This window comes from Oncorhynchus tshawytscha, linkage group LG28, assembly GCF_018296145.1.
Source record: "Oncorhynchus tshawytscha isolate Ot180627B linkage group LG28, Otsh_v2.0, whole genome shotgun sequence".
In the NCBI taxonomy this organism is placed as follows: Eukaryota; Metazoa; Chordata; class Actinopteri; order Salmoniformes; family Salmonidae; genus Oncorhynchus; species Oncorhynchus tshawytscha.
The window spans coordinates 24,021,987-24,039,075 of record NC_056456.1 but is presented as its reverse complement, the minus strand read 5'-3'; the positions used below and the strand labels follow the sequence as shown (position 1 = coordinate 24,039,075).

At 41.1% G+C, this 17,089-nt stretch overlaps 1 protein-coding gene across 10 annotated transcripts in view; it reads left to right on the top strand.

Moving 5' to 3' along the window:
* The window catches only part of LOC112226955 (astrotactin-1), a 247,471-nt gene that overhangs the window by 111,799 nt on the left and 118,583 nt on the right, over positions 1–17,089 (top strand). For all 10 annotated transcript variants that reach the window (XM_024391656.2, XM_024391655.2, XM_024391652.2 and 7 more), the window contains 3 exons: positions 2,321–2,487; positions 4,604–4,798; positions 12,460–12,587. In XM_024391656.2, the coding sequence (XP_024247424.1) occupies positions 2,321–2,487; positions 4,604–4,798; positions 12,460–12,587 (490 nt within the window). The remainder of the gene's footprint in view (positions 1–2,320; positions 2,488–4,603; positions 4,799–12,459; positions 12,588–17,089) is intronic.

The following is a 17,089-nucleotide window of genomic DNA, read 5'->3' as shown; positions in this document are numbered from 1 at the left end:
TAGCAATGTGTCCAGGGAGGGACGAGGCGAGGGACTCCTGTTACGACATATGCCCCAATGGCCATTGATACATTAGCCATTAACCTAGTGTTAACCACTTAACCACAGATGATTGTGGACTACAGGAAAAAGAGGACCGAGCAGGCCCCCATTCTCATCGACAGGGCTGCAGTGGAGCAGGTTGAAAGTTTTAAGTTCCTTGGTGTCCACATCACCAACAAACTAACATGGTCCAAGCACACCAAGACAGTCGTGAAGAGGGCATGACAAAACCTATTCCCCCTCAGGAGACTGAAAAGATTTAGCATGGGTCCTCAGGTCCCCAAAGGGTTCTAAAGCTGCACCATCGAGAGCATCCTGACTGATTGCATGTCTGCCTGGTATGGCAACTGCTCGGCCTCTGACCGCAAGGCACTACAGAGGGTATTGCGAACGGCCCAGTACATCACTGGGGCCAAGCTTTCTGCCATCCAGGACCTCTATACCAGGCGGTGTCTGAGGAAGACCCTAAATATTGTCAAAGACTCCAGCGACCCTAGTTATAGACTGTTCTCTCCTGCAGCAAAGCACCCCCACAACATGATGCTGCCACTCCCGTGCTTCACGGTTGGGATGGTGTTCTTCGGCTTGCAAGCCTCCCCCTTTTTACCTCAAACATAACGATGGTCATTATGGCCAAACAGTTCTATTTTTGTTTCTTAATTTCTCAGAAAAGTACGATCTTTGTCCCCATGTGTAGTTGCAACCCATAGTCTGGCTTTTTTATGGAGGTTTTGTAGCAGTAGCTTCTTCCATGCTGAGTGGCCATTCAGATTATGTCAATATAGGACTCGCTTTACCTGTGGATATAGATACTTTTGTACCTGTTTCCTCCAGCATCTTCACAAGGTCCTTTGATGTTGTTCTGGGATTGATTTGCACTTTTTGCACCAAAGTACGTTCATCTCTAGGAGACAGAACGCGTCTCTTTCCCAAGCGGTATGACGGCTGCGTGGTCCCATGGTGTTTATACTTGCGTACTATTGTTTGTACAGATGAACTTGGTACCTTCAGGCCAACCTAACCTTAATGACTCCAACCTAAGTGTATGTACATTTCTGACTTCAACTGTACATAACATCTACAGGTGCATACAATCTGAAATCTTATATTAAAGAAATACTCAGCGAAATGACTTTGCGACAAGTAGCACCACACATATTGAGATGAGCGAGATGCCAGACTTCGCTCACACACAGTCACACACAGTATCTGCGCATTTGCATGGGTTTACTTCATGCTGTTTAGAGCGTAGTAGCCAGAGCACTAAAACCACAGAGAAGTTGAGCCTCGCACTTCAACGCTCTTATTTGCTGCAGAAATTGACCCACTATACTGTATCTACGTCATATCGCTGAGCCAGTCTACCTTTAATACTGAAAACTCCACAGGGCCTGATGTAGGACAATTCTGGATTTTCAGTGCTTCTGTTTGACTCAACTTATGAAGTTCCAATTCATGTTAGACCCCTTAGAGTCGATTGATGCACTGGTTCATGTTTGATCCCCATCAAAATGTGTCAGTTTGAGCTAGAGGTATCAGGATTCAGCCTACTCTTTCAACCGACTACTCTTGTCATCCCACAGGGCACAAATGTCAATTCAACGCCTGTTCCATGTTGGTTCAACGTAATTTGGAAACAACATTGAGTCAACCAGTGTGTGCCCACTGGGATGAGGCCAGGATCGATGGGCACTGGGAGACTTGGGAGAGCAATTAAATAAATAAATATATATGTTGCTTATGCTTCCTTATTCCTTATTACATAGTATGTTCCTCTTTTCTACAGGCAGGGGTGCCTTGTTAAGTATCATCCCATCAAAGTACCCTTTGAAGGAATGTCTGACAGAAAATGTGAATTTGGCTTCACTGGCCTCTGAAAGATTGCTTTGGGAAGGATAGGGGAGTCTTTGTAACTCTGGAAGCAGGTGTAGAGTTGTAGAAGTTCTGGATGCCTCTGTGAATTTATGCCTCATATATCTTTGTTAGCAGCACATCTTTTGTGGTACGACAGAGTTCATCGAATGTTGTTTGGGAAAATATAATCAAAGCCGTTACCTTGATTTTCTCTAACCCACTTTTCTACAATTTGTATACACACACATGGGATCTGGATGTGTCTGACCTCTACTTATTTCTGTGTGAACTAAAGATTTGGAACATGATTACATTTGAGCAATATGAAACCAGATCACATCCCTAGTGTGTTTTAGTTGATCTGTGCCCCTATTGTTTTTGACTTTCTGTGCCATCGTGTATTCTTTATTCCCGTTCTTTCTAGTGCCCTCCTGGACTGAGTCCCATGAAGGATGGCACAGGCTGCTACGACCACCACATTGGCATCGACTGCTCTGACGGCTTTAACGGAGGCTGTGAACAACTGTGCCTCCAGCAACTCGCCCCCCTGGAGGATGACCCCACCCTTTACAACATCCAGATGTTCTGCGGGTGAGAGAACACTGCTGAACTTGGATGCATCTCAAATGGCAACCTATTCTCTACATAGTGCACTACTTTTGTAGTGCACTAAAGTAGTGCACTGTGTTGCAAATACAGTGCTATTTGGTATGCAGGCCCTGTCTCTGTGGCACTGAACTGATATAACAGTGTCACATCCTGAAGTGTTTAAAAAGGAGGACAGAAGTTTACAATGTAGGAAATCCTAACAATACCATGATAGTAGGGAAGGGAAAGGGGATACCTAGTCAGTTGCACAACCGAATGCATCTACCAAAATGTTGTTGGGTTCTGATTTCTTGACTTATGAAATCATGAAATATACTTATTCCTTTCACTGAGGGAGAGAGGGTAATTTATAACCTTTACATTATGTCAGGATATATTATTGTTAGCCATCTGGGATCCTATGGGAGGAGGAAAGACACCGTCTGGTACGAGTCAACATGACAGCTGTAAGTTGGGGAGGAGTGAGCACTTTGGGGCAGAGGTCAGGTCAGAAGAAAGGAGGAAGAACAGATATCACTAAGGTTCTGAACATCACTGGCTGTTCAGATATGTAGGAGGAGATTCAGCATAGGAGAAAGGGTTAAATATCAGTTCTTGTGTGAATGTCTTTTGTCGGTTCAGCTGTTCGATCCTCTGGGATGAGTGAACTTGGTTTAAGCTTTCATAGTGTCCGTCAAGTTCTTGCTTTGATAATTAGAACCTAACAATGTGTAGTAATAGTATTGCCTTCTTTTTCACTTCAGTAGATTCCTGGTGATGGCATTGTCATGACATAGTTTAAGTAGGAAAGCGAAGTGCACCAGTATGTCTTTTAAATGTCAGCTGTGCAGTGCGTTAGTCACTCAGAGTGATTTGTCTCTTCGCCTTGGAGAGGTTGTCTCTTAAAAGAGAAAGATCTCTTGACCTCTCTTTTAATGTCAAGTCTTCTCCTGACACAAGTATTTCTGACTGTAGGTGACAAACGTGCTTAATTGTCTGTCATATGAAACATGATAATATGACAGGGAAAGTGAACCAGTTTAAATGTAGTGTGGATTAGGACTGCATTATGGACAAAATATATCTAACCCTTTTTAGTGACACTTTCCTGTAGAAAGAAGTGTCATCATGAAGAAAGGGTATTTCACTTTAATCCCAGGCCCATTGCCTTTGATATATTTTACATTGCTCGCTAGACACTGGAATGTCAAAGTGTCATAAATATGAAAGAGTCGAGAGGACTCACTGTTTGGATTATTCCCTTTTTGAAAAATGAAATGGGGTGTTTTTTGTTCACTGAATATAATTAATAGCACCATACAACAAAGCTAGAATTGATTGGCACACTAGAATTATGAGGAGGCCTATTTTGTGGATCTCCTTGAACTTGGGCATAAAGGGGTGCACTTCTGAGTAAATAGTGAGCCATGAACACAAGTAAAATAAGTCAATAATCCTGACAGATAGCCATAGTGATGTTTACATAATGTCAAGATGGAATTTCATGTACTCTTCAGTCAGTCACTAAGGCAGCCCAATTATGATATTTTTTCTGCTAATTGGTCTTTTGACCAATCACATCAGATCTTTTCACATATTTTTTTAGAGCTGATCTGATTGGTCAAAAGACCAATTAGTGAGAAAAAGATCAGAATTGGGATGCCTATGTACATTTTTATTTTAGAATTTTTTTATTTAACCTTTATTTAACCAGGTAGGCAAGTTGAGAACAAGTTCTCATTTACAACTGCGACCTGGCCAAGATAAAGCAAAGCAGTTCGACACAAATAACAACAGAGTTACACATGGAGTAAAACAAACATACAGTCAATAATACAGTAGAAAAATAAGTCTATATACAATGTGAGCAAATGAAAAAATACAGCCAAAGGGACCTATTCAACTAAATCAGTTTCCAGTATAAGTTTATAAAAAACAACCTCATTTTTTATCCCTGTATTGACTTGAATTACAAACAGAATTCGGTTTAGGGTTTAAATATATGACTATATTTATTAGAAGCTTCATGTATAATGTAGATTAAACACAGTCTATTTGAATAGAATGTAAGAGCACATCAGCTCACACTGCTCCCCTTTTTTTATGTCTGCCGTTGTAGTTGTATTGAGGATTACAAGAAAGGTCAAGATGGTCGTTCCTGCCAGCCCCTGTCTGAAGCCTGTACTGAGGGACTGGACTGTGGGGAGACAGCTGACATCCCAGCCAACCAAACCGTTTTTGGGGATCTCTTCTATGGCTACAACAACCACACCAAGGAGATCACCTCTGGGCAGATCCTCAAAGCTACCTTCAGGTAATGTATGAGTTGTGTCATGGGTTATAGCTTGTGTATAAAATAGGAATGATTCATGGTTGATTCACGGTTGATTCATGGTTATTTCATTCGTCCTCAGCTAGAGGAAAACATTTACTTTTAAAACATTTAAATGAATGTATACAATGGGCAGAGATGTATAGTATATTAAAGATACTCATACTAAAGATGAGAGACTAATGCACTCAGAAGATTAATATGTACTCTATGGCAACTTCTGTCCACAAGGAAAATTACCAAAATGATGTACATCTAAATAGAGTGTATCTTGTGAATGAGGATCTAAAGATCTGCTTTTAATATCTAAAGAAATGCACAGCAGGCCCTGTTTTGTGAATATGAGTTATGTGGCAGCATGCTTTGTGGGCTGCTTAATTACCATCGTCCACTCACGATGCTTCCTTTCCGCTGAAGTCAGGAAGTCAGGTCACGGAAATCATCTACGGTCCTGAAAATGTAATTTGGGTGCACATGGATCCCGCAGCCAGAGGCAGTGCATCCACTTACAATATGTCACGTGAATGCTCGAGGAAGGCGAACAAGGGAAAGTTAATATCATCAAGTACTGTAGCTAAATCTCAAATGCTCTGATCTCATTTTGAAAGCACCGGGAGAGACAGCCAGGGTTTCAGACAGACTTTGAAAAGTACAAAATGCTCCTGTGCAGAGTGCAGCCAGACATGGTGCTGGAGAAAGCCTCTTTGGGGAGCCATGGTTAATGCAAACCCTAATTATACAAGATGGCAAGAAGTGAATTAAAAGTGACCAGGAGCCAGTTTGGTGTAATGGAACGTAATTGGAGCAGATGAAACTTTGAATGTGCAATGAACAAAGGGTCTGCTGCGCTGCTGCACTGGTGCCTACCTTGGGTTCATTAAGCCTCACAAGAATGCCATACTGATGTGACAATTAATTGGAAACTAAAGAAAATAGTCAAAACTTTGGTACACAGGAGGAATAGTACTGGGAAGTCGAGATTACTGCTGATGATGTAGTATTGCAGGGAACTTCAAACTTAATTTAGAAAAGTATTATGAATAAACATTCTCTCAATGATAAAAACAATTGCTAGTGTTACTGATATTAAATGCTGGGGTTCATTAATTCATTTCTGACATTTGAATTGTATTATTTTAAAGGAGAAAAATGTATTTTAACTTGAGGTATAGTCTTTAACATTATCCAAGGTAAATACAATTTAATATCAGAAATAAAATGTTGTCCATTGACTGACACCCCATGGAGAGGAATAAGCCCTTGTGTGACTCGTACATGGTTTACAAAGAGAATCACTGTGAGAGACATCCTGGGAAAAAAGGAGAGAAGAACTTGGATTATTCTGTTTCATACCAGCCTGGTGCTTGGAGTTTCATTGGCGCTTCATCAAAAGCTCCACCCCACAGTTCTGGAGTGTCAAAAGCATCTGTTTCACTCTTTGACAGTAAACTTATGAAATGCAAGGAAGTCCAATTTTAACACGGTCTAATCATTAACGTAGCATGCAAAAAGTAAGGAAACTTCAACTATCCTGAAAAAATCCTGAAAAGTACAGAAACAACACATAGTTACTGGATAGAAACAGAAATTTGGTTCTCCAAACTCCCAAGTTCCCCTCTACCACACTACTGTACACAAAACGTTTCACAAACTATACAAAATGTGCACATTTCCTCATAGTCAAGTATGACTGTTGATCTTTTATTCATTTGAAAAAGAGGCATCCCACCCCTACCTTTTTATTTAGTCTGGCTGGAACAACAAAGGGAAGGAAATTAAAGGACACATCTAGCAGAGTGAGAAGGTGCCCACTGGCGCTTCACAGCCGGTGTTGCTGGAATAAGATGAGGCTAGCCTGTACCCACTCAGCAGGAGCAGAGTCTGCTGAATGGCCAGGCTCCAGGCTTTGCCACAGAGCTGCGTCTGATTCTATCCACACAGAGCTGTGGGCCCTGCTTTCGTGCTCACCAGCCTCTGAAACACTTTTCATGTTTTTTAAAAAGGTAGTTGTCGTTCTCTGAATCGCTCCTGCTGAATTTCAGAGTCGGCTTGGTAATTATTATTTCAAAAGTTCCAATTTTCTGTGGAGGATTGGAGGTAAATAAGAGGTGTCATACAATCTTAGCCGGAGCTTTTATGTGGCCAAGACTGGCCGGGACACAGAGTTTTATAACAAGAGCACATAAGGGGATATTCCATTAAACATTTTTTCTTCTCTTTCTCTTGAGCACAGAGAGAGATGGGATGGGATCTTAGCTGAGATGAATGGTCCTGTTTTGTATGTCTACAGACTTAGTAGTGATGCGATTTCCCACTGGTAGATCTAAATGTCAGTGAAGTACATTAGAATCATGTGAGTTAAAATGGCAACCTCTTCTCATTATTTCCTCCCTTTGGCTCCAAGTCCTTCTTTCTCCATGCTCTCTCTCTCCTTGCTCTCTCTCTCCTTGCTCTCTCTCTCTCCTTGCTCTCTCTCTCCTTGCTAACTCTCTCCTTGCTCTCTCTCTCTCATTACTCCACACAACATGCTTAGAGCAGGTTTTAATGAATATTTTTGTGTCCTTTGTTCTCATTAGGGCTGCTTGGGATCGTGATTTAGACCACATTTCCAAACTACTTGGTGGCGTGTCTCCTCTCACCCCCTCAGAGGAGGAACACCTTTATCTACCCGCTTAATTAAAATATACAATTTCTGTGTGAGCTAGATTGATTATATTAAGCACCGGAGGGCATTGCCTCAATTATTGGACATTGTAAAGTTCTTACCCCAGCCCCATTCCATCACTTGTCGTCTGATATTAGCAGGGGGAATACCATTTTTTTTTTATATATCATAATCAAAAAGTCAAAAGTATCACTGAGGTATGTCATAGTTGAAATGATAAAGTTGTCTGAAACCCTGAAACAGTCAAAGGTTACATTTTTCATTTCCCAGCTATTACTCAAGAAGAGGCATATGGGAATGAACTCTTTCAAAGTGACCTAGACTTTCAAATGAAGAATAATATGCACAGGATGTACATATTATCTAAATACAATTTTTACTTTGGTTGGCTCTGATCTTGAAAAAATACTGAAATATTTTTTTGCCATCTATGCTCACCTCATCCCGTTATTACTATTTTGTTAGATTCCAAAGTCCAAAGAAAACTCACTAAATTAAACTGTTGGTTTTCCATTTTTAGATCACAGGAACTGTAATTGACTATGTTAATATGAAATTGGCTTTAAGCCAGTTTTACAATGGCATATTTCATACAGGCGTAACTTCTTCTTGACAATACAAATTAATCACAATGGCACATTCAAACCATTTTACCCTCTAGGCCCAAGGTGCATTATAAATACCCTTTTCTACATTTTCTTTGCTTAGGAGATAAGTATTGTTATACTATGCCTAAAGCAACACATTTGATATGTATGAGTCTAGTTTCCATGGTTTTAATGACTGTTAACAATGTGTTCCTCTTCCTTACCTCCAGCCATGGAATGGCCATGCAAATGAATTGGCATGTAATGGCATTATTTCAGTGTTTCCAATGGAGGGTCAGGTTTCATTTTCAGAAAATGCCACCAAAGGGGACGGTTTTAGCTAATATGCACAGCCATTTTACAGTTACATCCAGTTCCTGCTATTTCTAAATCCCTGAAAGCGAAAGTATATATTTGACACTGCTTATAGATATTTCATATCGATAGGACTATTGCTGTTTACAGTTATGAAAAATTATGTAATTGACTTCGAAGGGATAAATGACTATTTCAGAGGTGGTTATAAGATATATGTCACGCCCTGATCTGTTTCACCTGTCTCCACCCCCTCCAGGTGTCGACTATTTCCCCCAGAGTATTTATCCCTGTGTTTCCTGTCTCTCTGTGCCAGTCTTGTATGTTTCCAAGTTTTTGTTTTCTTGTATGTTTCCAAGTTTTTGCATTCTCCCATTTCTAGTCCTCCTGGCTTTGACCCTTGCCTGTTTCTAGACTTTGTACCCGCCTGCCTGACCATTTTGCCTGCCTTGACCACGAGCCTGTCTGCCACTTTGTACCTCCTGGTTTTGACCTTTTTGCCTGTCCACGACCATTCTCTTGCCTACCGCTTTGGATTAATAAACATTGTAAGACTCCAACCATCTGCCTCCTGTGTCTGCATTTGGGTCTCGCCTTGTGCCTTGATAATATATTAAGAAGTGTGATGCTCAATCATTGACTATGAATAAGGATGCTTCAAGTCAGGCATTTGTGTTTGGAACATGGAAATAACATAATGCTCCTTTCATAGAAGCAGTTATTTTCACTCAGTGATGAATAACAGGAGGGGTTTGCAACTGCATCCCACCCCTTTCCTGTTTCAACCCAATTCTGGAAATGTATGTTTTCAGTATTTAAAGATAATGCTGTTTATTATTGTGTTTACATCTGTGGCTGTTAACCATCAAGTCAAAAGAACTCAATTTTAATATGAGCAGATGTATTCTCTAGATGTGCTGTACAGAGCCATTGCTCAACTACACGAGGGGTATTGTTTATTTTTCTTCTGTAGTTCTATCATTATTGTACAGATTGGATTTCATTATTTGCCTGTTCTAAAATCTTTGTAACTGGTATCCCCATTCATGTGGTTATTCATGATTCCGGATTTTGAGGAGAAATCGAGATTTTGGATTAAGGTTCACCTTTCAAACTAAAATCCTCTTCATCAGTGACTCTTACCAGAAACATGAATGCATGCAGAGAAGTCAGCATAAAGAAGAAAGTGCTTCCATATAACTTCCAGGTACCTCCGCTGGTTTTATCGAGAAAGTGAAAGCTTTAGTGGCAGTACAGTTTTTTTTCATATTCAATTCAAAGTTATTTGCCCTTTAAGATCCACTCTTTTTCTAACTTTTCAAATGGACTCTTTGGAGTGGATATTATCACTATTGTAATGAATGAATGCAGTGAGCAGAGACAGGGATGAGTATATCAGGAAGAGCAGGATTAAGGCCAGGCACCACAGGCTGAAATGACATTTTTGCATCTACTGTAGCTATACATTTTTGGATTTGTTGGTATTTTGGTCCATTCATATTAGTATTTTCAAAAAGTAAACATAAAAATGATAAATATATTGATGAAAATTGATGTTTTCCTTAGTTTCTCATACTATCGTCATCAAAATGTCATCAATTCGTCATCAAAATGTCATCAAAAGTGGTTAAGGGCGCTGTACTGCAGCGCCAGCTGTGCCACCAGAGACTCTGGGTTTGCGCCCAGGCTCTGTTGAAACCGGCCGCGACCGGGAGGTCCGTGGGGCGACGCACAATTGGCCTAGCATCGTCTGGGTTAGGGAGGGTTTGGCCTGTAGGGATATCCTTGTCTAATCGCGCACCAGCGACTCCTGTGGCGGGCTGGGCGCAGTGCGCGCTAACCAAGGTTGCCAGGTGCACGGTGTTTCCTCCGACACATTGGTGTGGCTGGCTTCCAGGTTGGATGCACCTGTGTTAAGAAGCAGTGCGGCTTGGTTGGGTTGTGTATCGGAGGACGCATGACTTTCAACCTTCGTCTCTCCCGAGCCCGTACGGGAGTTGTAGCGATGAGACAAGATAGTAGCTACTAAAAACAATTGGGTAGAAAAAGGGGTAAAATTCAACAAAAAAAATACAAATTAACCACTTTAAAATGGACATACATCCATAATTACACATGATTTAAAATCCCATTTCATAGAGAATGTAACAAACTGGACTATATTGTATTTAGTAACTTACTTTGAAGAGATCGTGATTATGTTTTGGTGTTTGGTAATCTAAATTCAGTGTACTTGTCTTGGAGTGCCATTTTCCCAAAGTCAGACTCTTCCAACACGCCAACTAATTTTCCTCAGCTTCAGAAGCATCTAAATCAAATCAAATCAAATGTATTTATATAGCCCTTCGTACATCAGCTGATATCTCAAAGTGCTGTACAGAAACCCAGCCTAAAACCCCAAACAGCAAGCAATGCAGGTGTAGAAGCCCGGTGGCTAGGAAAAACTCCCTAGAAAGGCCAAAACCTAGGAAGAAACCTAGAGAGGAACCAGGCTATGTGGGGTGGCCAGTCCTCTTCTGGCTGTGCCGGGTGGAGATTATAACAGAACATGGCCAAGATATTCAAATGTTCATAAATGACCAGCAGGGTCGTATAATAATAAGGCAGAACAGTTGAAACTGGAGCAGCAGCACGGTCAGATGGACTGGGGACAGCAAGGAGTCATCATGTCAGGTAGTCCTGGGGCATGGTCCTAGGGCTCAGGTCCTCCGAGAGAGAGAAAGAAAGAGAGAATTAGAGAGAGCATATGTGGGGTGGCCAGTCCTCTTCTGGCTGTGCCGGGTGGAGATTATAACAGAACATGGCCAAGATGTTCAAATGTTCATAAATGACCAGCATGTTCGAATAATAAGAAGGCAGAACAGTTGAAACTGGAGCAGCAGCACGGCCAGGTGGACTGGGGACAGCAAGGAGTCATCATGTCAGGTAGTCCTGGGGCATGGTCCTAGAGCTCAGGTCCTCCGAGAGAGAGAAAGAAAGAGAGAAGGAGAGAATTAGAGAACGCACACTTAGATTCACACAGGACACCGAATAGGACAGGAGACGTACTCCAGATATAACAAACTGACCCTAGCCCCCTGACACATAAACTACTGCAGCATAAATACTGGAGGCTGAGACAGGAGGGGTCAGGAGACACTGTGGCCCCATCCGAGGACACCCCCGGACAGGGCCAAACAGGAAGGATATAACCCCACCCACTTTGCCAAAGCACAGCCCCCACACCACTAGAGGGATATCTTCAACCACCAACTTCTACAGTACATTCATCAAATTGTGTGTGGTTATCCTTAGATATATGCTTCAGACTTGCCTAGAGGTAATTGTTGATATGTTGTAAAAAAATATATATATATACAATTCTAGGTAACATTTTCTTTAGAAAAATGTGCCAAAAATGCATATTGGTGACATAATATTTTGTAGCTCGCACGGTTCAGGTTTTACAGACGATTTTGTGACGGTTTTTTTGTCCGGATCCTCTCATGTGTAGAAAAATGCCGCTTTCAAAAGCCCCATGTTATGGAATAGGCACAAACTTTATTTCGGAGGAAAGAGGTTTTTGAGCTTCAGCCACTACAATAAACAGTAAGTCTCTAGCATAAACACACGGAAGCTATTCGATATGAAAAATGTCGTCACCACAATCAACTTTAGGGGGAGCCTTAAACATGAACAAAATTAGCATATCAGGTTAGGAACTGGAGGAGAATCACAGAATAAAAGGATATTTAACAAAATGAAAAATGGCATGTTTGATGTAGAAGTCTCTGATTCTCCCTGCATGCTCACATACAGTATTTCCTGTGGATTTACTTAACCATCTGCCAGAAAATGATGAATGATTCTCGCTGAAACGTGTTGGTTTTAACAATAAATAATACTTTGTATCAACTACCACTATCCTCCAAGAGTTGCTGAATTTCCTCTTCATTTTCAGAAGATACTGCTTTGCAATTTGTTAATGATTGACATGGCTCTTCTCTGCCTTATTCCCTCTCTCCCTCATAAGGCCTAGTTGGATGTGTGAGTAATTGTGGGTCTCTAAATAGGCTGTTTTGTCATACTTAATCCAGGCAGAAGAACTTTGCCCGAGGCATCGAGCAGCAGCTCCCAGATGGCATGGTTGTGGCATCAGTTCCAACCGAGGTGCAATGCCACGAAGAGCTGTCAGACCCAGTCCCTGACCCAGACTATCTCACAGGTAGGAGCAATTTGGAATCTATAGATTTTGTCCCTTATTTTGTCATTTTGACGTATACCAAGAAGCTTTGTAAATTGTGCAATATCGGTTTTTCTAAAAGTGGAGAAAACCCTCTAGAGGGAATGTCAGAGGCAGCAGAGTGCAGCTGATTTGATTGGCTAGTAGCATGAAAACACAGGCAATAAACCCATGGGTTTAATTTCCAAGAAGAAACATCCAAGATTTTTTCGGAATTTAAGACTAACATATCAGGCTAACATTTTGCCTTAAGCAGAGCCAATGTGTCCCATTATTTGGGTGTGTTTAAATTGAATTGACTATTGTCCAATATATTGCTGCTATGGTGGTATCTGTCCCTTTCAGTGCTGACCTCAGTCACTAGCGCTGGTATTACTGATGACTGACAAAGAAAATCATACATTTTGTCGCTATTCACTATAGTCTTTCATTTTAATCTATACAATCAACGTGTTTTCCTCCTGACACCTGTATTGTCAAATAACCTTGTTTTGTGTTTTCATAAAACATGCACGCCATCCACATCCACCTTCAACAACTTTTTAAAAACGTTGTGTGATTGAATCCAAACGGAAGTCTCTCGAAGTTACTGCACAATCCACATCCACAGAGTATGCCATGCTACCAAGCATGTCATCCAAGTAAATAATGAACTGGAAGGAAATGGGAGAAGATATTAACAAAATCATTTTTCATGAGGAAAGGGGCTGATCTGGATTGTGCCACTGCTGTCAGAATTCATTAGTCTTCAGATCTGAATTCTGTCTGGTGCTTCTTCACACTACAAGCACAGCACATGGTGCCAGCCATGCCATTTAGACAGAATACAGAGGTTCAATGTAAACCACCCTCATTAACAGAGGAAAAGATCCATCCTTGCTCTACCAAATGACTCAGGCTTCAATGTGCTGCATCTTTCATCATTCCATTCACATCTCCCATTTGCTGCTGTTGTTGGCAGGTACAACATTTTACTGTCCAATTCAACATTAGGGGAGCTTAACAGGATATTTAACATTTGGATTAGGCCTATTCTACTTTAGAGAAATCTATTTCTGTCCTATTTCCTGGAAATGTAAAGACTCAGATCTTTACTTTCTAGTTTCTTCGTTTTATCATGATAATGAAGAAAGAAAAAAGCTGGATATATGCTGCGAAAACTGTAAAGCTGTTATCATATAGTATGTTGTAACGCTGTCATACAGTAGTCATTACAGTAAAAAGGTTGTCTTCTCCCTTAAAGCACTATCGAATTTGCACTGGGACAATTTACTCTTGCATATTACAAAGAAACTCACAGTGGAGATGAAATCTTGTAATCTCCACACATAGTTATGCTTTAATGAGAAACCATTCAGCATTATTATGGTACCTTTGTTAATATGGCTTAGGGCTCCCGAGTGGCGCAGCGATCTAAGGCACTGCATCTCAGTGCTAGAGGCGTCACTACAGACACCCTGTTTTGTTTCCAGGCTGTATCACAACCAGCTGTGATTGGGAGTCCCGTAGGGCGGTGCACAATTGGCCCAGCGTCGTCTGGGTTTGGCTGGTGTAGGCCATCAATGTAAATTAGAATTTGTTCTTAACTGACTTGCCTAGTTAAATGAAAGTTAAATAAAAATAAATGAAATGTATGCCTATGGTAATGGTTACTATGTTTAGATGCAACTGGCCTGATGCGTCCAGTGGTGCAACAAAACAAAGTCCATACTAATGTCCAGATTTGGATGGTTTATATGACCTCTCAAAGAAGGTGACTTAGACATTACAGGACGTCTCACTCCAAACCACATTTACAAGGTTATTTCTAAGGTAATGGATAAACAACAAAGACAGAAAGGCATCAGTTAAAATGTGTTAAAATGAAACTTCTGAGGATATCCCAGGGCCTTGTCCCTCTGTGGAGTATAAACCTTTCTATCCAAGTGTTGCCGTGGGGCTGGAGGAGAGCCACAGCACAGGATCCCATCACCACTTCACCATGCCCAATGGTTGTGTTTCAAATGACACCCTATTCCCTATTTAATGCAATACTTTTGACCAGGGTCCATAAGGATCTGATCAAATGTAGTGCACTAAATGTTGTATATCCCCACTCTGGCTGGAATCCAATAGGAATTACACATCACTTTGCAAGCCAGCATAATGTGACTTGCAGGCTTGATGTGTCCTGTAAAATATGGGTTTCAGGCTACTGTATTGGGTAAAACTAGGCCCTCAAAAGAAGGCCTTATGAATGATGCATTCTATTGTCTTAAATTATATAACATTAATGACAACATATTCACTTAGGATCTCACTTGGTGAAGGCCACAGGACTGAAAATGAATAAATGCAACAACCATGTCTCTGTCACTAGCAAGCACAGTCATGGTACTGGTAACTCTAAAATTACCTCTAAAGGCACCCTGGGAAATATGCAAATAAGGCTTAAACCCTACAGCAAGGCTATTCAATTCCGGTCCTGGAGGGCCGAAACATTTCTGGTTTTCGATTTTTATATGGTTCTTCAAAGAACCATCCCATTTATGGTTCTTCAGAGACCCTAAAATGGTTCCCCTATGGCTTTACTTTCAAGAATCATATTTGGTACAAACTTGCACCTGTATGTTTAGAGTGTAGCATACATTCTTATGCATACAGGGTGTGGTGGCACTGAAGTCCTTTCAGGCACAGTGATTCTTGGGTTTTGCGCTCTGCTCTGAAACATGACATTGTCAGATGCAGAGTAGTCAAGAGAAAAATAACATGATTGGTCTCACCAGAGTCATAAAGAAAACCACAGTGGGCAAAACTGGTTGAAATTATGTAAATTATGTAATTTCAACCAGTTTTGCCCACTGGGAATATATACTGTAAATGCCAATGTCTGAGTGATTCATTGCAGATTTTATTTAGGTTTTACAATTTAGGTTTGACAAAATTCCCTATGCTATACTGTCTGAAAATCCTACACAGAATAATTGATCTTTCAAATTACCTGAAATGTATATCCTTACAAGGACTATTCTCCTTAATCAGCATTTTACTGAACATACACAGTCCTGAATGTGTATACCGGTATATGCATCCTTCCACTTTGATTGTATCATGTCAGAAACAGTGAATTTACTGCAACTGGCATTTCATTGCTAACTTAGCTAATAGTCCATGGGACAGGGACAGAGACTATGAGGTAGTATCTGCTAGTGCTGTTGAGCAGTTGCCACCCTCCCTTGCTGATTTAGGCAGGTTGGTGCCATGGTCAGTGTATTTGTCACTATGTCAGCACTCCTTGCGCTACATCTCCAGCCCTCGCAGGGCAATGCATTCATCTTCCTATTCATCTCTGGGTTGGAAGTCATTCATCATAGGCCAGAGGGCTCCATCAATGATTCCAATGGGGAAGAGAGGGAGGCGAGGCTTTGAAAGGCAAATACATCTTAATTTAATTGGAAAGGTGGAAGCAGGTATGCTTTCACTGCCACTACGTAGATTTCCCATAAGATGGAGAAAGGGAGAAGTCTTTTTAGCTTCTTTAAGCAAAAGGAATGACCAGCAGTCGTGGTACCTATTGTGGGGGGCTCGGAGGGCAGCTGGATTTTTAGCGATTGTCTTCAGGAAACTCTCTCACAAAGGCAGTGGCTGTCATGTCCTCAGTGCTCAGATTGTCTAAATGTATATGAGCATCTGAATGAGTATAGTGAAAGTGTCAATTGAGAGGGAGAGAACAAAATGGGAAACACCACAGGTGAAAAGTACCATCAGTGTCAATCATTTGTGTGCTCTAGCACTAGATTAGATTCCATTGATCGTCAAATGAGTGGGCACTGGGTACTTTTTCCAGTTCGGAAAAATGGCTGACACAGGAGTTTTGACGCACTGAGTTTTTATCTCCTTTGTGTTATTAGTTGCGCACAGGCAATCTCCGGAAGTCAAGTCCTGAAGCAAAAGCAAAAGTGACAGGTTCAGATCTTTAATAACCCAACAAATCCAATCAACAATCTCTCAGAAGCTTGAATAGCATCAATGTCGACATTTCCAGTTGCAGTGCGGGCAGGTCATCACAATCTAATTTAGTAGACCCCCTAGCCAGAAAAATGTATATACACTGTTCTAAACTCTCCAAAAAGCAGCTGTAAGGCATGCTGATTCAACCAGCATCTGAAAATAGCTTTCATATTCCAATAACAATCTGGTGAATTCAGTTTTCACACAGAGCCATACAAATGGCATGGCTTAGGTCAATTGTTATTGACAAGATTTGTCTTCCTCCGCTAAACTGATAGCATCAGAGGAGGGTTTGCTGCTGGCTTACCTATTTTCTTTGTCATTCAGTGTGTTTGGTGAGGTGTGTGTTTGTGCACGTGTGTGTGACTGAGTGTGTCTTAGCGTCTTGCGTTCATGTCTGGCAGCCAATTTCTATCATGCTTCCACTGATAAGTTAACATTAAATCTTACAAAGTTGATCAATCTCAGACAGGTGGGATCCTCTGGATGCAATA